Source organism: Chelonoidis abingdonii, chromosome 13, assembly GCF_003597395.2.
Source record: "Chelonoidis abingdonii isolate Lonesome George chromosome 13, CheloAbing_2.0, whole genome shotgun sequence".
In the NCBI taxonomy this organism is placed as follows: domain Eukaryota; kingdom Metazoa; phylum Chordata; order Testudines; family Testudinidae; genus Chelonoidis; species Chelonoidis abingdonii.
In genome coordinates, this window is record NC_133781.1 from 518,776 (window position 1) to 537,624 (window position 18,849).

Consider the following 18,849-nt stretch of genomic DNA (forward strand, 5'->3'; position numbering starts at 1 on the left):
ACACTACAAACAGGATTCATAACACAAACCATGAGCAAAAGACCCACCTCCAAGTAAGTTTGGCAATGTCCTTTTCCCCTCAGGGTCTTTAGTCCAAATCACCCCAAAGTTCAACAACTCCAAAGTCTCTGTCCCTGGTGAGTGCCCCCCCCAGAGTTCAAAAGTTTATCTGCAGAGTTTTAGCCCCCCAGCCTGGGTGGAATGGGGGGGCACAAAGGATGTTAAGGGTAACCTTACTTGAGCCAAGGCCGACTGTCTCACCTCTCCATGGAGGTCTGCTGCAGCCTTCACCACAAATGGCTCTGCTCCACCGGCCACCCCACTCTGCTCCTCCAGCCGTCCCTGCAAACTGCTCTGCTCTGCTCCACTTGCTGTTCTGTGGACCGCTTCAACCATCCCACAAGCTGCTCAGCTCCACCACCTGCTCTGCTCCACCAGCTGTCCCCACAAACTGCTCTGCTCCACTCCAACCGTCCTGCAAACTGCTCTGCTCACCACTTAGCAATATATCTTCAGGCTCCCCCATTAGTTAACACAGCACTCAGTGATCTCAGCTCAGTAATTTTAGCTCTTTTAGTGGTTTCAGCTTGTAGTAAGAGATCCCCAGTGCTGGTGCACTGTTGGCCCAAAGTGAATTTAGCTCAGCAGCCTCTAACTAGACTCCTAGTAAAATCAAAATAAGCTCTGCAATTCAAAAGTGGAGGGGGAGGGGGAGGTGGTGGGAAAGAGATGTGCAATTGGTGTGCTAGGCCCTCAAAGGGGCCCATACCCGTCCCCAGCCTCTTTCAGTTCACTGGGTTTTGGAACCCATGTTCCTTGTCTAGCGAGTGATACTTGGCTGATCATGAGACCCTCTGTCATAAAACAGTCTCATGGTCCTTCATTCACATAATCAGGGTAACAACACTTTATTCCTTCTACCTCAATAACTGAGAAATTGGGGATCCCACAGCTGTGAAAGTGACCATTTTGAGCTGCCCCGGGCTTATGCCAGGTGGAGTGGGTGTGCCTATGCAAACAAGATGAGCCCCCTAAGTTCTTTTCCAGACTCGCTATAATTAACCACCAGATGTCAGGGTAGAGCTCATCCTGACTCTGCTTATATATTAAAAACTGAAAAATGTTTCATGATCATTTTATTAAATTTAACTCATGTTTTAAAATCGTCATAAAAATTAAAGTTGGCTACTCAAACCTACTAGGAAGTACAACATCTACATCCATCCTGGCTTCTTGCACCCTTTGGTGTCTTCTTGTGTATCTGTTACTTCTAGTCCTTCATGACATGCTGATGATCAGCCAGAAGGTGACTTCTTTTAGAAAGCAAAATTCTATTTAATGAGGAAAAAGAGTACTCAACTGTAGCGGTCGTGACTGGGAATAGAAAGAGATGAATTCATACATCTTTCATGCCAGGAATCATAGCACAAAAATTGGGTCAAATCGGTTGCCAGTATTGGTTTAGCTGATCAGTCTGGCAAACCAAGCTCCTCCACTTTTATTATATAAAGGGTATGGAACAGCTGCCGTATGAGGAGATATTAATAAGACCGGGACTTTTCAGCTTGGAAAAGAGATGACTAATAGGGGATATGATAGAGGCTTATAAAACCTTGACTGGTGTGGAGAAAATGAATAAGGAAGTGTTATTTACCCCTTCACTTAACACAAGAACCTGAGGCCACCCAATGAAATTAATAGGCTGCAGATTTAAAACAAACAAAAGGAAATATTTTTTCACACAACACACAGTTACCCATGGAACTAATTGCCAGGGATGTTGTGGAGGCCAAAATTATAACAGGGTTTAAAAAAGAATTGGATGAGTTCATGGAAGTTAGGTCCATCAAAGGCTTTTATTCAGGATGGGCAGGGATGCAAAACCATGCTCTGAGTGTCCCTAGTCTCTGTTTGCCAGGAGCTGGGAGTGGACAACACGGGATCCATCACTCCAGGATTCCCTATTCTGTTCATTTCCTCGGAAGCAACTGGAACAGTCACTGTTGGAAGACAGGAAACTATAATAATAAAGTATTTAGTACAGAAACTCCCCAAGATAATGACCTCTTGAGAAAGCGATGTTGTGAGATAACGACCTAGGTAAATAATGCATTTTAAAATTTTTGGCCTATTCTTTCTATCTATCTATCTATCTATCTATCTATCTATCTATCTATCTATCTATCTAGTTTCCCAGTCACAAATCTAGCATTTTGGAGTAAAGTCACTAAAACACAGTCCAAAGCTCTGGCCACTTTGTTTGTTATGTCACCATTCTATCTAATGCTCTGTCCCCAATTGCCCTGCACTGTCACCTTCTGCTGCCACCTGCCACTGTGATCTCTGTGAGTTGGTCTCTCGAGGTTCCACCCAGCTCTCAGTGATTTCAGCTCTCAGTGGGGGAACCTTGCTGCCAGATCTAATGCAGCCAAGGGTGCTGAGGGAATTGACTGGTGTGATTGCAGAGGTATTAGCCATTATCTTTGAAAATTCATGGAAAATGGGGGAGGTCCATGACAACTGGAAAAAGGCAGATATAGTGCCCGTATTTTAAAAAGGGAAGAAAGAGAACCCGGGGAACTACAGATCGGTCAGTTTCACTTCATTTCCTGGCAAAATCAAGGAGCAGGTCCTCAAGAAATGCATTTTGAAGCACTTGGAGGAGAGGAAGGTGATCAAGAACAGTGAACATGGATTCATCAAGAGCAAGTCATGCCTGATTGCCTTCTATGATGAGATAACTGGCTCTGTGGATAAGGGAAAAGCAGTGGACATGTTATACCTTGACTTTAGCAAAGCTTTTGGTATGGTCTCCCACATTATTCTTACCAGCCAGTTAGAAACAGTATGGATTGGATGAATGGACTATAAGGTGCATAGAAAACTGGCTTGGTTGTCGGACTCAATGGGTAGTGATCAATGGCTTGATGTCTAGTTGGCAGCTGATATCAAGTAGAGTGCCCCAGGGGTCAGTCCTGGGGCTGGTTTTGTTCAACATATTTATTAATGATCTGGATGATGGGATGGATTGCACCCTCAGCAAGTTTGCAGATGACAGTAAACTGAGGGTAGAGGTAAATACACTAGAGGGTAGGGATAGGATCTAGAGTGACCTAGACAAATTGGGGGATTGAGTCAAAATAAATCTGATGAATTTCAACAAGGACAAGTGCACAATTCTGCACTTAGGAAGGAAGAATTCCATGCACCGCTACAGGCTGGGGAGTGACTGGCTAAGCAGCAGTTCTGCAGAAAAGGACCTGGGGATTACAGTGGATGAGATGCTGGATATGAGTCCGCAGTATGCCCTTGTTGCCAAGAAGGCTAATGGCATTTTGGGCTGTATAAGTAGGGACATTTGCCAGCAGATTGAGGGAAGTTATTATTCCCATCTCTTCAGCATTGGTGAGGCCACATCTGGAGTATTGCATCCAGTTTTGGTCCCCTGACTACAGAAAGGATGCGGACAAATTGGAGTCCAGCTGAGGGCAACAAAAATTATTAGGGGACTGGAGCACATGACTTACGAGGAGAGGCTGAGGGAACTGGGGTTATTTAGTCTGCAGAACAGAAGAGTGAGGGGACATTAGATAGCAGCCTTCAGTTACCTGAAGTCAGATTCCATAGAGGATGGAGCTAGCTGTTCTCAGTGGTGGCAGATGACCGAACAAGAAGCATTGGTCTCAAGTTGCAGTGAGGGAGGTCTAGGTTGGATATTAGAAAAAACTGGGAGGGTGATGAAGCACTGGAATAGGTTCCCTAGGGAGGTGGTGGAATCTCCATCCTTAGATGTTTTTAAGGGCCAACTTGACACAGCCCTGGCTGGGATGATTTAGTTCGTGTTGGTCTTGCTTTGAGCAGGGGATTGAACTAGATGACCTCTTGAGGTTTCCTCCAATCCTAATATTCTATGATTCTAGCACAGGCTGGGCTGTCTTTTCCAAAAAAACAATGTCTCACAGCAGGACTAAGCACTTAGACCTAATTATCAGTGATTTCAGCTCTAGTGATCACATGACAAACCAAAAGACTCTCTATAAAGACTAATCAGCTCTATCGCTAAACAGGAGAGAGGGGAAGGTCAAATAGTGCCTGTGACTCTTAGGCAGAGCCCACACCACCAAGCGAAACACCTGTGCCCCGCCCATTCACTCTCTCTCATCACTAGGGTATGGCATCCAAACCTCCTGCTTAGGAAGTGCAATTCAGTTGAGGGTGACCAGTGCTTAATTTGTAATGAAATAGGTGCTGGGGCACAAGCAACTCTGTTACTTTCATAACTGTTATGACAAGCCCAGAGGTCCCAGGGCTATGAACTGCCAAGCCTGGAGGTGCCAAGGCTCAAACCTGGCAAGCCATAGCACAGATTAAGCACTGAGGGAGATTCCCTCATTGAGGCAGGCTAAGTACAGTTATAATATATAGAGATATACCTCTTTCATAGAACTGGAAGGGACCCCAAAGGGTCATGGAGTCCATCCCCTAGCCTTTGCTAGCAGGACCAAGTACTGATTTTGGGCCTGATCCCTAAGTGATCCTCTCAAGGACTGAGCTCACAACTCTGCATTTAGTGGGCCAATGCTTAAACCACTGAATTACCCCTCAGCTCTGCTGCCCCTTACTCATACAATAGGGATAACAACATTTCATGACCCCTACATTTAATACTTTCGTGATTTGTGATCCAATATCACCCAAAATTGATCACTTGGACAACACAGCTGTCTGCTGGATACCTAGGCAGAGTAGGTGTCTTCATGTAAATACTGTCTGGTCGTGAAGCCTTTACATCCATTCCTAACTCATCACTAGATGAGAGCTCATTCAGACATGGCTTATAAATAATAATTTGAAATGATTAGGGTAGGCCAATATAGCTGAAACAAATGTGCCGGCATTTTCATAAATGACAGCTGTATGAGGAGGCAAGTCTTTCTTCAGACTTTTCAAACCCATTATACTTTCTCAGGTACAAGCTGTGATTTTTTCAACAGACGCCAGACTTCCTTCGCTCTTTGAATCCGTGTGAGTGCCTGGTCCTGGGCGGGGACTTTAACACCACCCTTGAGGAGTGGGACTGCTTGGGGGCTGAACGGTGTCCAGCCACCATGGACATCCTCCAGAAGATTGTTGACTATCACTCCATGGTGGACATCTGGTGTGACCACCACCCAGATGACATGTCAACATTTTAGGGTTGTGGGTTCAAGCCCCATCTTTAGCATTTTCTCTTGCAGCCTTAGGGTATGTGTATACTATGAATGTGGTTGATTTAATAGAAGTCGATTTTTAGAACACAATTTCATACAGTCCGTCATTTATGTCCCCACTAAGTGCAGTAGATCTGCCCAGTGTATCCTTAGTACCATGGCTAGCATCGACTCAAGTAGTGGTGCACTGTAGGTAGCTTTCCCGCATTCCCTGCTGCCCATTGTTTAGGCACCTAACTCCCATTGAATGCCCATGGGATTTAGGCACTTAGCTCACACAGGTCCATTGATAAATCCCATTCAGTGCCTGTTTCCATCTAATTAGATGCATAAATCCATTTATAATCCTGATTTACAGATAACACAGATCCTGGGCATGAATCAGGGAACCTGGGGAGATCTTGGCCCTGTGCTAGACAGAGGATCAGATTACAGGATCAGAAGGATCCTTTTGGCTTTATCACAAAGGCATCTATGGACTTGCCTCTGGGCCTTTGCTGCTGATCTGTGCAGGGATCAAGAGAGTAAGTTCCACTAACCCTTAAGAAGTAGAAGTGAATAAATCACCTTCCTGCAGCATCAGTCCTTTAATGCCAGTGCAAATCAAAGCCAGCTACACACGGCTCATCAGCAGAAAGCAACAGACCAGAGACTAGTTCAGCAACAGAGTGACGGGTGAAAGGACTCTCAGATACCTAAGACTTTAGCTACTAGATTGTGGATATAGATAGACATTGACCAAAGAATCCAGGTGCTGGATGACTGAATGCATCATATATTGGGGAAAACATCCACAAAAATCAGCACAGTAAGTTTGTTATTTCAATTAAATATGTATGGAGATCAACATACAGGGGGAAATTAAGATGATAAATATGATTTACAATATGAACTCGTTAAGACTTTACTTTCAGTTTAATTAATTATCTACCACTGATAGGAATTTTTCTGCCTCTCAGGAAGAGGTTGACTTTTCACTGAAAATGCAAAATCAATTTATTTATTTTTTAACTTTTGGCAAATGGAAACTTTCTACTGAAAACTATATTTTATCACAAAACCAAAAATGTTTGGTTTTTTGAGTTTTCACATTTTTTACACAATAATCCCAAAATGTTTGAGTAAAGCAGAATGGTTCTGAAATCTCTTGTCATTTAGCTAAAAAACCAACATCCATTATAAAAGATACAGCTAAAAATTTCCAGCCAGCCTTAAACTTTAAATAAGTTGGGGAACATTAATATTCTCTGAAAAAGCATTAATTTCAAGTCCATTTATTCTATTGCATATGTGTGGTTTCTCTTTCAAAGGGATAGTTGCAAGAAGGTAACAATGGAATAACCAGTAACGTTGATAACACACAGACTGTGTTTAGTACAGACTATCCCTTTTAACCTCAGGTTACAGTTGAACCAAACAACCAAACTCCGTCTATCCTGACTCCGTTCAAGGACATCATAGAATCTCAAGGCTGGAAGGGACCTAGCTCCACACTGCTGCTGACTGAGTATAAACGATGTAAATGGCTGTGCAGAACTTACACATAAAAAGACATGGGGCCGTGTTTCCAAAGGTATTTTGGGGCCTACTGGGATTTTCAGAAGCACCTAGGAGTTTATAACTTGTTAATTTCAAAGAGTGTTGGGGGCCTAGATGTTTTGAGAATCCCAAATGCCCTTACAGTCCTAGTAGACAGAGCAGAGAAAGGGAGGGAGGGGAAACAGAGGCAGAAAGAGGGCAAATGACGGGTCCAAGGTCACACAGCAGGTCATTGGCAGAAACAAGAGTAGAGCCCAAGTGTCCTGACAACCCCTGCACCATACAGCACAGAGTAAATGATACAACATAACGGTGATGGAGGGATGCTGCTAGTCTATTCTTTCATGCATTTAAAATGTGTTGGCATTTTAGTCTATTCGTTTCATGGCCAACCTGTGAGCTTGGTGATGTCGCAACAGAGGGGCGTCCTCTGGAAGAATTGTCAGATTTGGCTTGTACTTTGTTCCATCCTTCATACTGTATTTTAACAGGCCACATCTTGGGCCAAATCCTCAGATGGGGTAAAGTAACAATGCTCCATTTACTTTAAAGGAGCTGACACAATTACACTAGTGTGATAACGTGACTGATTGATTGTCAGAAGCGAGGATCACTAACAGCACCTAATCATTGTAAGTGACCAGTGCTGTGCACCTTTGACATTTATATAACAACACATTAGAGAAAGGGGAATCAGGGCTAATCCCTCTGTTGCTCTAATTTTGACCATTGTCTTTGTCATTCCCTCTACAGCCAGCACACCTGCGTACTGAGGAAGAAAATGTCCAACCAAACCACAGTGACTGAATTCCTTCTCCTGGGATTCTCCGATGTTAGGGAGCTGCAGATTTTACACTTTTTGGTGTTTCTACTGCTTTACCTGATATCCCTGCTTGGGAACCTTCTCATTCTCACAGCCATAGCCCTCGACCACCATCTTCACACCCCCATGTACTTCTTCCTCATGAATCTGTCCATCCTAGACCTCAGCTCTGTCTCTGTCACCATCCCCAAATCCATGGCCAATTCCCTCATGAACACCAGGTCAATTTCTTATTCTGGATGTGTCATCCAAGTCTTTCTCCTCGTCTTCTTTGCTTCAACAGATTATGCCATACTGACTATCATGGCGTATGATCGATACGTTGCCATCTGCCAACCACTATACTATGAGACTGTGATGAACAGGAGAGCTTGTGTTCAAATGGCAGTCAGTGCCTGGATCAGTGTTATTCTCTACTCTGCAGTGCACACTGGAAACACATTAGCAACATCCTTCTGTCGAGGCAACGTGGTGGATCAGTTCTTCTGTGAAATCCCCCAGCTCCTCAAGCTCGCCTGCTCTGACTCAGACCTCAGTGAAGTTGGGTTTCTCATCTTTAGTTTATTTTTATGCTTAAGCTGCTTTGTTTTCATAATTGTGTCATATGTTCAGATCTTCACCACGGTATTGAGAATCCCCTCTGAGCAGGGCCGGTATAAAGCCTTCTCCACCTGCCTCCCTCACCTCATTGTGGTCTCCTTGTTTGTTGGCACTTCCACTTTCGCGTACCTGAAACCCATCTTCAGCTCTCCATCAGTTCGGAATCTCTTGGTGACCGTTCTCTATTCTGTGTTGCCACCAATGATGAATCCAATCATCTACAGCATGAGGAACAAGGAGCTCAAAAGTGCACTGAATAAGCTGATAGGCTGGAGGTTATTTATTAAGAATTAAATGTCCATATTTATCTTTTGATCATTATTTAATTCTGTGTTTCTTTAGAAATATTGTTATCATCTGACAATATTATTGTCTTCATGAGAACATAATATGCTATCTCTTCATGCTGAATTGGGTATTTGCACTAGTAAAAATCCAACAAACTTGACTGAAGAAAAAAAAAGCATTATTAAAGGTACACCAATATAAATAAGATCAGAATCTATCTATCTGTCTATCTATCTATCTATCTATCTATCTAGTAATTATAAATTGTTACCCATCACCACACTCTATGAGCACTTTGCACATAATGTCAGTAGTCATAGCAAAAGTCTCTAGTAGGGTCTCTGGCTCTTCTTATTTTGGGGGCTAAAAATTCTGATCGAGATATCAACGTGTACGTTGTTTGTTTCTCTGTTTTTTAATTTATTTTTGTTTAGCTGTTTGATAGGTGGTTTGATTTTTTTCTTTGTTCCAGATGGTTTTGGAGGTGGAAAGTCCCAGGGAGATGGTGAGTGTTTGGTTGACAGGGTTTTCAATGTTTGTCCTCTCTCAGGAGTGCCCATATGTCATCTCTTTGACCAGATTTTTCTGAGCGTTCTGAAAATTTGCTTCCCACAATGATAAAAGGGTACAAACGAAGTTTCTGCATGGTTGAATTCCTGCTGAAATGACTATGTATATACTGTTGGGGTCTTATTGTATTATTAATGATGTGTTAGGGAACAAAGAGTCTCAGGGAGGCATCTTTTGTCATTTTAACTTAAATAATTATATAAAAGTTGTTTCATTGGTGCTGTGGTGGAAAGGCGATTCTGAAGAGAAACTTTTTCTAGGGTTTCCTAAAGAAAATCTGACTCAGAATAATGAGGCCAAAATTGGATCCCATTGAAGTCACTAGGGTCTAGCCCCTCACTTCTAAGAGATCAGGATTTGGCCAATGGCCAGTGCACACAAGGATCCAGATTTGGCTGACAGCACCCTGGAAAAAGTGAGGGTGATAGAGATGTAAGGGTCACATTTTCCAACTCAGCTAGACCAGCACCAGTGCAGAGTAGACTCACTGACTGAACCATTATAATACTGATGATGTTCTGGCCCAAAGTCTCTGGGTTACCTAGGGCACCTGGGACAGCTGCAATGAGAATGTGCTATGGACTTGTGGGATCGGTCGATGCTACGCACAGCTCATGTGGCGCCTCATGGTCTCAGACACCATCTGATGGTCCAGGGACATCTACATTGAGCACATCACTGGCCACCAACAGTACCAGGAGGCATTGTTCTTCAACTACGAGAAAGGGACCAAGAGACTTCCTCTGTTGGATCATATGAACTTGAACCATAAACTCCCTGAACGTTACTTGTCACCAAATGAGGGTCAATCCATCCTCATCATCGCATCCGTTCTTTATACTCCACACCCGAACAAAGCCACTTTATGAACTTCATACCCTCATATCTCAATGTCTGTACTTCGATCAATCTTTTACCTCCAGTCGGGGATAATGCAGATTATATATTCAATCTGGGATATTGCAGATTATGTGTTCTTATGTCAGAAAATCTTAAACCAAACTTTGCACCCTTGATCTGTATCTTATTTCCTGATAACCAGAAATTTCTATGCTTAAAATCTGTACCGTTCATTTTTTCTTAACATAATCTTAATAAAATTGTTAAAAGCTGATGTAAGTTACTTGTCTGCGGTCCTTTTGTTCTAACCTTAGTGTATTTCACTAGGATGGTGGTGAAGCATTGGAATGGGTTACCTAGGGTAATGGACAAAACCTTGGCTAGGATGATATATTCTTCTACCTAAAAGAATAAATGGACACAAATTGGACATCAGCAATAGTAACATACAAAAACCAGTACCAGAACACTTCAATCTTCCTGAACATTCTATAACAGATTTAAAAGTAACCATACTGGAACAAAAAACCTTCGGAAACAGACTTCAAAGAGAATCTGCAGAACTAAAATTCATTTGCAAATTTCACATCATTAATTTGGGCTTGAATAGGGACTGGGAGTGGCTGGCTCACTACAAAAGCAGCTCTGCCTCTTCTGGAATTGACACTTCCTCATCAATTATTGGGAATGGACTACATCCACCCTGATCGAATTAGCCCTATCAACACTAGTTCTCCGCTTGCGAAGTAACTCCCTTCTCTTCAAGTGACATTATAATAATGCCTGCATCTGGAATTTTCACTCCATGCATCTGAAGAAGTGGGTTTTTACGCATGAAAGCTTACGCCCAAATAAATCTGTTGGTCTTTAAGGTGCCACCAGACTTCTTGTTGTTTTTGTGGATGCAAGCTAACATGGCTTCCCCTGAAACTTGACACTATAGCCACTGGATGTCCTTTGTTCGCATGCTTGTTGACCCCCTCAAAGAATTCTAGTAGATTGGTGAGTCATGATTTCCCTTTACAAAAAATATGTTGACTATTTCCCAACAAATTATGTTCATCTATGTGTTTGCCAATTTTGTTCTTTATGATAGTTTCAACCAATTTGCCTGGTACTGAAGTGAGGCTTACTTGCCTGTGGTTGCCAGGGTCACCTCTGGAGCTCTTTTTAAAAATTGGCGTCACATTAGCTATCCTCCAGTCATTTGGTACAGAAGCTGATTTAAATGCTAGGTTACAAATGAAAGTTAGTAGTCCTGCAATTTCACATTTGAGTTCCTTCAGAACTCTTGGGTGATTACTATCAGGTCCTGGAGACTTATTACTGTTTAGTTTATCAGTTTGTTCCAAAACCTCCTCTAATGACACCTCAGTTTGGGACAGTTCCTCAGATCTGTTACCCAAAAAGAATGGTTCACGTTTGGGAATCTCCCTCACATCCTCAACAGTGAAGACCAATGCAAAGAATTCATTTAGTTTCTCTGCAATGGCCTTATCATCTCTGAGTGCTCCTTTAGCATCTCCATCATTTAGTGGCCCCAGTGGTTGTTTAGCAGGCTTTCTGCTTCTGATGTATTTAAAAAATTTTTTTGCTATTGCTTTTGGAGTTTTTGGCTATCTGTTCTTGAAATTCTTGTTTGTTCTTTCTAAATATATGTTTAAACTTCATTTGCCAGATTTATGCTCTTTTCTATTTTCCTCATTAGGATTTATCTTCTACTTTTTAAAGGATGCCTTTTTGCCTGTCACTGCTTCTTTTACTTTGTTGTTTAACCACGGTGGCTCTTTTTCAGTTCTCCTACTATATTTTTTAAATTAGGGTATACATTTAAGTTGAGCCTCCATTACTATGTCTTTAAAAAGGTTCCATGCAGCTTGCAGGGATTTTACTTTTGATACTGTACCTTTTAATTTCGGTTTCACTAACCTCCTCATTTTTGTGTAGTTCCCCTTTCTGAAATTAACAGCTACAGTGTATTCTGTCACACTTACCCCTTAGGCCAGAATTTTCAGAAGAACTCAGTTCCCATTCAGGCACTAGACTAAATGGAGCCCAGGAAGAATTTGATCTGATAATAAAAAAAGTCTCTAAGTGAGGGAACCAACATAACTCAACGCTTAAGATGACCAGGAAAAAAAAGTCCCATTATTCACCATTCAATCTGTCTAGAGTGTGTCTACCTGCCTGCCATGAGTGCAGTATCTGAGCCAGGAGTGTTCAAAAATGTTCCATGAAAACCTTTTCCAATAGAAAATTGCAATGTTCACTGAAAAAAAAAAATCAAAAAAGTCTCTACCGTGTTTGCAATTTTTCATTTTTTCTTTAAAAAAAAATGAAATCTAGGAGAAGAAACATTTTGGCTGAAAATTGAATTTTTAAATTTAATTTAAGACTTTCTGGTAATTTTGAGACAAAAATGTCCAGCTTTAGAATTGTTCTGAGAAAAAGTCAAAATTTTCAGAAAGTACAAATATGTCCAACTACCTCTGTTTTAACCCCTACCTCTTTATTGTATTTATCCTCATCCCATCCCCATAAGGCAGGGCCGTGTTATTATACCCATGTTACAGATGGGAACTGAGACCCAGAAAGAGTGATGTGCCCAAGGTCACACAGGAAATCTGTGGCAAAGCAGGGCTTTCAGCTGAGTCTTCCAGGTTAGAATCATAGAATATCAGGGTTGGAAGGGACTTCAGAAGGTCATCTAGTCCAACTCCCTGCTCAAAGCAGGACTACTCCCCAACTAAATCATCCCAGTCAAAGCTTTGTCAAGCCTGACCTTAAAAACCCCTAAGGAAGGAGATTCCACCACCTCCGTAGGTAACCCATTCCAGTGCTTCACCACCCTCATAGTGAAAAAGTTTTTCCTAGTATCCAACCTAAACCTCCCCCACTGCAACTTGAGATTATCACTCCTTGTTTTGTCATCTGGTACCACTGAGAACAGTCCAGATCCATCCTCTTTGAAGCCCCCTTTCAGATAGTTGAAAATAGCTATCAACCCCCCCCCATTCTTCTCTTTGAAAGACTAAACAATTCCAGTTTCCTCAATCTTGCCTCATAAATCATGTGCTCCAGCCCTCTAATCATTTTTGTTGCCCTCTGCTGGACTCTTTCCAATTTTTCCACATCCTTTTTGTAGTGTGGAGCCCAAAACTGGACATAATACTCCAGATGAGGCTTCACCAACGTTGACTAGAGAGGAATGATCACATCTCTTGATCTACTGGCAAAGCTCCTGCTTCTACAGCCCAAAATGCTATAAGCATTCTTTGAAACAAGAGCATACGGTTGACTCATATACAGCTTCTCGTCCACTGTAACCTCTAGGTTCTTTTCTGCAAAACTGCTGTCTAGCCATTTAATCCCTAATCTGTAGCAGTGCATGGGATTTGAATGACTGGCACGTCCTTCCTCAGTCATTGCAACATGAGTAAGTGACTGGGACTCAACACACTTGAGTTCTGTTCCTCTGATCAGCTGTGTGACCTCAGGCCAGACATTTCTCCTCTCTGTGCAATCTGGAAAATGTAGTTGATGATACCGACGCTGCTTGATAAATCACTTTGAGATCAACTGCTAAATTTTATTATTGTCTACATGTATAGGGTGACCAGACAGAGATGACAGAAGAATACTTGAAGAGTAAAGTTAGCTGGAAAATGGGTATCCTGTCCTGCAAGACTTCTCAAGATTTTGAGAGAGACAAGGTAGGTGAGGTAACATCTTTTATTGGAGCAACTTCTGCTGGTGGAAACCACAAGCTCTTATACTTCTCAGAGCTCTTCCTTGAGTCTGAAGAAGAGAACCAGAGTGTCCAAGCTTAATACAAGAGGAGACATATTGTTACACTAAGGATAGCACACATGTTGTAAGAGTATCAGAGGAGTAGCCGTGTTAGTCTGGATCTGTAAAAGCAGCAAAGAGTCCTGTGGCACCTTATAGACTAACAGACGTTTTGGAGCATGAGCTTTCGTGGGAGAATACCCACATCGTCTGATGCATGTAGTGGAAATTTCCAGGGGCAGGATGTACATATGCTAGCAAGAAGCAGGCTAGAGATAATTGAGGGTTAGTTCAATCAGGGAGGATGAGCCCTCTTCTAGCAGCTGAGGTGTGAAAACCAAGGGAGAGAGAAGTGGTTTTGTAGTTGGCAAAGCCATTCACAGTATTTGTTAAACCTGAGCGTGATGATGTTAAATTTTGCAAATGAACCTAAAACTCAGCAGTTTCTCTATGAACTCTGGTCCTGAAGTTTTTTTGCTGCAGGCATGTCACCTTAAGATCTGCAATTTTGATCTGCAAATTTGACAGCCATCAGCTTGCAGGATTAAACAAAGACTGGGAATGGCTTTGCCAACTACAAACCAGTTTCTTCTCCCTTGGTTTGCACACCTCAGTTCCAGAGAGAGGCCCTCATCCTCCCTGATTTGAAACTAACCTTGTTAATCTTTAGCCTTGCTTCTTGCTTGCATATATATATACCGCCCCTGGAAATTTCCGCTACATGCATCCGAGGATGTGGGGATTCCCCAAGAAAGCTAATGCTCCAAAATGTCTGTTAGTCTATAAGGTGCCACAGGACTCTTTGCTGCTTTTTACATGTTTGTAAGAGACCACTTAAAATGAAGTGGATAATTCAAAACATGAAGTAGATGTATTAACAATCTGCAGAGTAGGAATTACGGACACAAGACTCCAAAGGAGCTACAGCCAGTTTACACACACTGGGACAACTAATATGAATTACAGGTTTTCAAAATGTCATGCAGCGTTTGCATCTGTAGCCCAATGAGACTTTTAGTTTAGTGCTGTCTGCAGTAAGAGAAAAAACAATGGTAAATATTGAGAAAGAAGAAAGAAGATGAAAGAATTGATTCTGGGCCATTTCATCCCAACAGAAGTTGAAGATCAGATACAGAAAATCTTAGCAACAGAATTCTTCCAAAGTTTCTATCTTGAGTAGAAATTAATCCTCCATCGCCATTAAAAGTTTACTTGTTAATTATTCCAATCCATAAGAAACAGGTTAGAACTTTGGGTCAGTTTCTAACTTTCACAGCCCAAAAGAATATTAGGTTTTCGTTCATTCAAATCACTGGTGACCAGCACTTTCCCAGTTAAATCAAAGGGAGTACGTAAATAGTTCATAAAGTACTCTGAAAGTCAATGGAACTGTATCAATTTCCACTGGCTTTTGTACCTGGCCCTTAGTTTTCAGTCTTTTGCCTCGTGAATACCGCCCTAGTTGATCTGGCTTCAAGCAAACTGGAGTCAGCCTGCAACAGCAGGTACATCTGGTGGCTGCATCCCAGGAGATTGCTTGGTGCAATGCAGAGACAAAAATATCTCTGATTCTCCAGAGGTAATTATGGGGGATTAATGAAGAAAGAGGGGTATTTTAGCACAACTGAGGCTCTGGACCACTGGTCTCTTAGCTATTACAATTTAGCATGTCTGTGCTATTATATTTTATTTTCTGCAAACACCTTGGGGGTACAGCTTTCAGACTCTGCCCCTGCCTTGTTTTTAGCCAAGGGTTCTTCCAGGGATGCTGCCATCATGAGATATCCAGGGTGGATGCTGTTTCAAGATCTGTGAGGGTTAGGAACAGCTAGTGCAGGTTGTCAGGGTGAATTTGCTCCAGAGGTGAGGATCAGAGCTGGGCTCACACACTGTGAGACTGGAGTCAGCTGTTTGAACCCCAGAGCAGGGACATTCTGGCTGTGACCATGTCTGAAGCCTGCACAAGGTGGAATTCCATGTCTCTGAGCTGGATCGTAAGGCTTTCAGAGTGGCGCCGTGGTCCCATTTAGTCCATCGCCTCTCAAGCCAAGCTACCCTGGGAGGGGAGCAGGAGCACGGCCATCCCTTCTGTGGAATAGATCCCGATCTGCTAGGAACTGCAGAGAGAGCCAGCAACCAGGACATACAGTAAGGGTTAGCAAAAGAGCTGCTGGATAAACACGTGATAGATAGATAGAGATAGATAGATAGATAGATAGATAGATAGATAATGTCCAAACATTTGATGCCTGCGAATTGACAGCATCAAAGCTGAGACAAATTCCACAAAGACCACACAGTAAGTTTGGTATTTCAATTACATATTTGGGGCTATTACTATTTAAGAACATATATTTGAAATTACAATCTGAACTGTTTAAATCTGGTCTACACTACCGTGCTAAGTCAATCCGAGATATCATGCTTAATGTTTACATAAACAATGTAAACTTCAGTCGAACGTAGCTTAGAATCCACTTACCACGGTGTCACACTATGCTATGTCAAAGGAGACACTCTCCCTCGGATGTATTTCCACCTCTCGTTGAGAGGTAGATTACCGATGTCAACGCGAAAACGGTCTCGCATTCATGTAGTGTGTCTTTCACCAGACCGGTACATGATGCATGAGGTGAGGGGTGAAGGGCTCTACATAGCTGTGTCTTTGGCTTCTAGATACTACATAGTAGGGGAAATGGAGATAGAAAATAACGATCAAAGAATCCTGGTGCTGGAAGATCGAATACATCTCAGCTAGGGAAAAAATCAACAGTGCAGCCAGCACAGTTAATTCACTATTTCCGAATTAAATATAGTGTGTTTAAGATACAGATCAAATGTAGACACTAACATAAATTATCGATTTGAACCCTTTAAGGGCTTTAGCTATCAGTTAAGTCAGAGAGGCTAGAGCCAGTCAGATTTAAAAAATCAGTGCAAACTTTGACTTTGCATCAGATACCCAAAGTCAGAAAAAAATCCGGATTTTGGCAACCAAACATGTATTTGTTTTTAGCAAAATACTAGTGGTAAAGTGAAATGTTACGTTTAACAAAAGAAAATTGTGGGTTTTCAGTTTAAAAAAAAATGTTCAAGCTATAGCAGAAATTTCACCTGGACATTTTTAAAAATAAAAATGGGGCATGGGATGAAATCTCCAACCGCGCCTAATAGGAAATTGAGCTTTAAACAAAGTTGGACCATTGTTTCTATATATTTTAAAAAAATTAATACAGCCATTTCAAGCTGTTTTCTTCTATTACAACTGGCTTTGTTTTGTTTCAAAGGAATAGTTATGGAAAAGGTAAAAAACCAGCACGCAGCAAAAACAGGATAGCAGCAAAGCCTGCAGATTGTGTTTGTACACTAATTAGCATCTGTAAAACTGTAAACTCAGGTCAGCTTTGCACCAGCCACCTGAAGCCCTGTCTGTCTCAAACCCTGGCCCAAGGACACATAGAGAAATGAAGGGGAGAGCATCAAGACCTCCTGCTCTAGTCCATATCCCTACTTCTCCCACACTGCTGGCCACTGAAGAACCAAAGCTGTAAAGAAGTGCACAGACATACATATAATAAACATAGCCTTCCTAAAACCAAGATCATATCCTAGTAGAAGCAGAGAAAGTAGGGGAGAGGAAACAGAGGCCACAGAAAGGGGAAGCACTTGCCCCAAAGTTCACCCAGAAGGTCCAGTGGCAAAGACAAGAACATAACCCAGGTCTCCTGATTGCCATTGACCTGCACAGCGCAGACATGAAGGTAGAGAGGGAAATGATAAACCATAGCAGTAACAGAGGGATGCTCCTGTCCCATCATTACACAGAGACACAAGTACAGCAGGTATCAGGGACCATGAATCAATCCGTAAGCAGGTAGCAGGACGTCTCCGAACAGAACTCAGTGTGGAATCATCACAGATGAACTGATGCTTGGGCCATTAATTATGTCTGTGTCGTGTTTCCCTGGGAAGAGGGGATCAGGCTGTGCTGCTGGTTTAGAAGTTTAGTTTCCTGTTCAAGTTGTTAGCCTGCTGTTTGACCTAAGAAGCAGGGGTGGCTCCAGGCACCAGCACACCAAGTGCGTGCCTAGGGCGGCAAGCCATGGGGGGCGCTCTGCCAGTCGCCGCAAGGACAGCAGGCAAGTTGCCTTCGGTGGCATGCCTGAGGAGGGTCCGCTGGTCCCGCAGCTTCCTCGGACCTCCCACAGGCAAGCCACTGAAGAGAGCCTGCCTACTGTGCTTGGGGCAGACAAATACCTAGAGCCGGCTCTGCTAGGAAGATATGACTAGAAGGGACCTGGGTCACTGAGTCAGATCCCCTGCTTTCACTGGCAACCCAGTCATATAATCCCCATCCTAAACTGACACAGCTCAGTGTTAACACCAGTTAGGTTGTTTGTCCCCAATGGCTCCTATTGGGAGGTTGCTCTGTATCGTCCCTCCTCCGATGGGCACAAACTTTCTTCTCATTTCCAAGCTAAATTTACTCCTGGACAACTTATCGCCATTCCTTCTTGTGCCAACATTCTCCTTTAGCAGCAACAGCTCTGCTCCCTCTCTGGTGTTTACCCCCTCGATGTGTTTATAGAGAGTGATCATAACCCTCTCAGCTGGCATTTTGCTCAGTTAATTAGCCAAACTCTTTTAGGCTACATCTACTCAGCAAGCTAGGGCTGTGATTCATCAGCTTGCATGGACGTACTCGTGTGCTTGCTTTGTGAGCATAAATAGCCGTGTACTTGTGGTAGCCATGCAGAATACAAACCCACCTGAACTCTGGGGCTATGTACTGTATTCAGCACAGTTTTCCCTTCTGCCATGGCTATACTATTTTCAGACTTGTGCTAGTCGTCCTCGAGATATTGCAAGTAGTGTATGTGATCTGGGAATCATTTCCCTAGCTGATAGTTTAGATGTAGTCTTATTCTTCTTTCCTAAACTAGCTCTCTATTGTCGCAGTAGGATGACCATCATTACTAAGATTGTTGGGTTTGGGTTGTAACTTGATCCATATTTACACTGCGTTTTATCAAGCTTCATCTTGGACCAGCTCCTCAGATGGAGGAAATGGACGCCATCCGTTGACTGAAAGGGAGCTGTGGCAATTTACACTGGTGTGACAATGCTCTTCACTAGCGTTGTGATTGTCAGAGACGAGGAGGTGAAAGGACATTAGCCTGACCACTGCCC

The 18,849-nt window shown here is 42.6% G+C and overlaps 1 protein-coding gene across 1 annotated transcript; it reads left to right on the forward strand.

Annotated features, from left to right (window-relative positions):
* The first annotated feature begins 7,530 nt into the window (after nt 1-7,530).
* Nucleotides 7,531-8,466, forward strand: LOC116834067 (olfactory receptor 14I1-like). Its single transcript, XM_032795912.1, has one exon. It carries the CDS (start codon nt 7,531-7,533, stop codon nt 8,464-8,466), a length of 936 nt encoding a protein of 311 aa, XP_032651803.1.
* The last annotated feature ends 10,383 nt before the right edge of the window (nt 8,467-18,849 follow it).

Bases quoted from the DNA above. Each gene is read 5' to 3' on its own strand.
- LOC116834067 (XM_032795912.1), top strand. From the start codon at position 7,531: ATGTCCAACCAAACCACAGTGACTGAATTCCTTCTCCTGGGATTCTCC.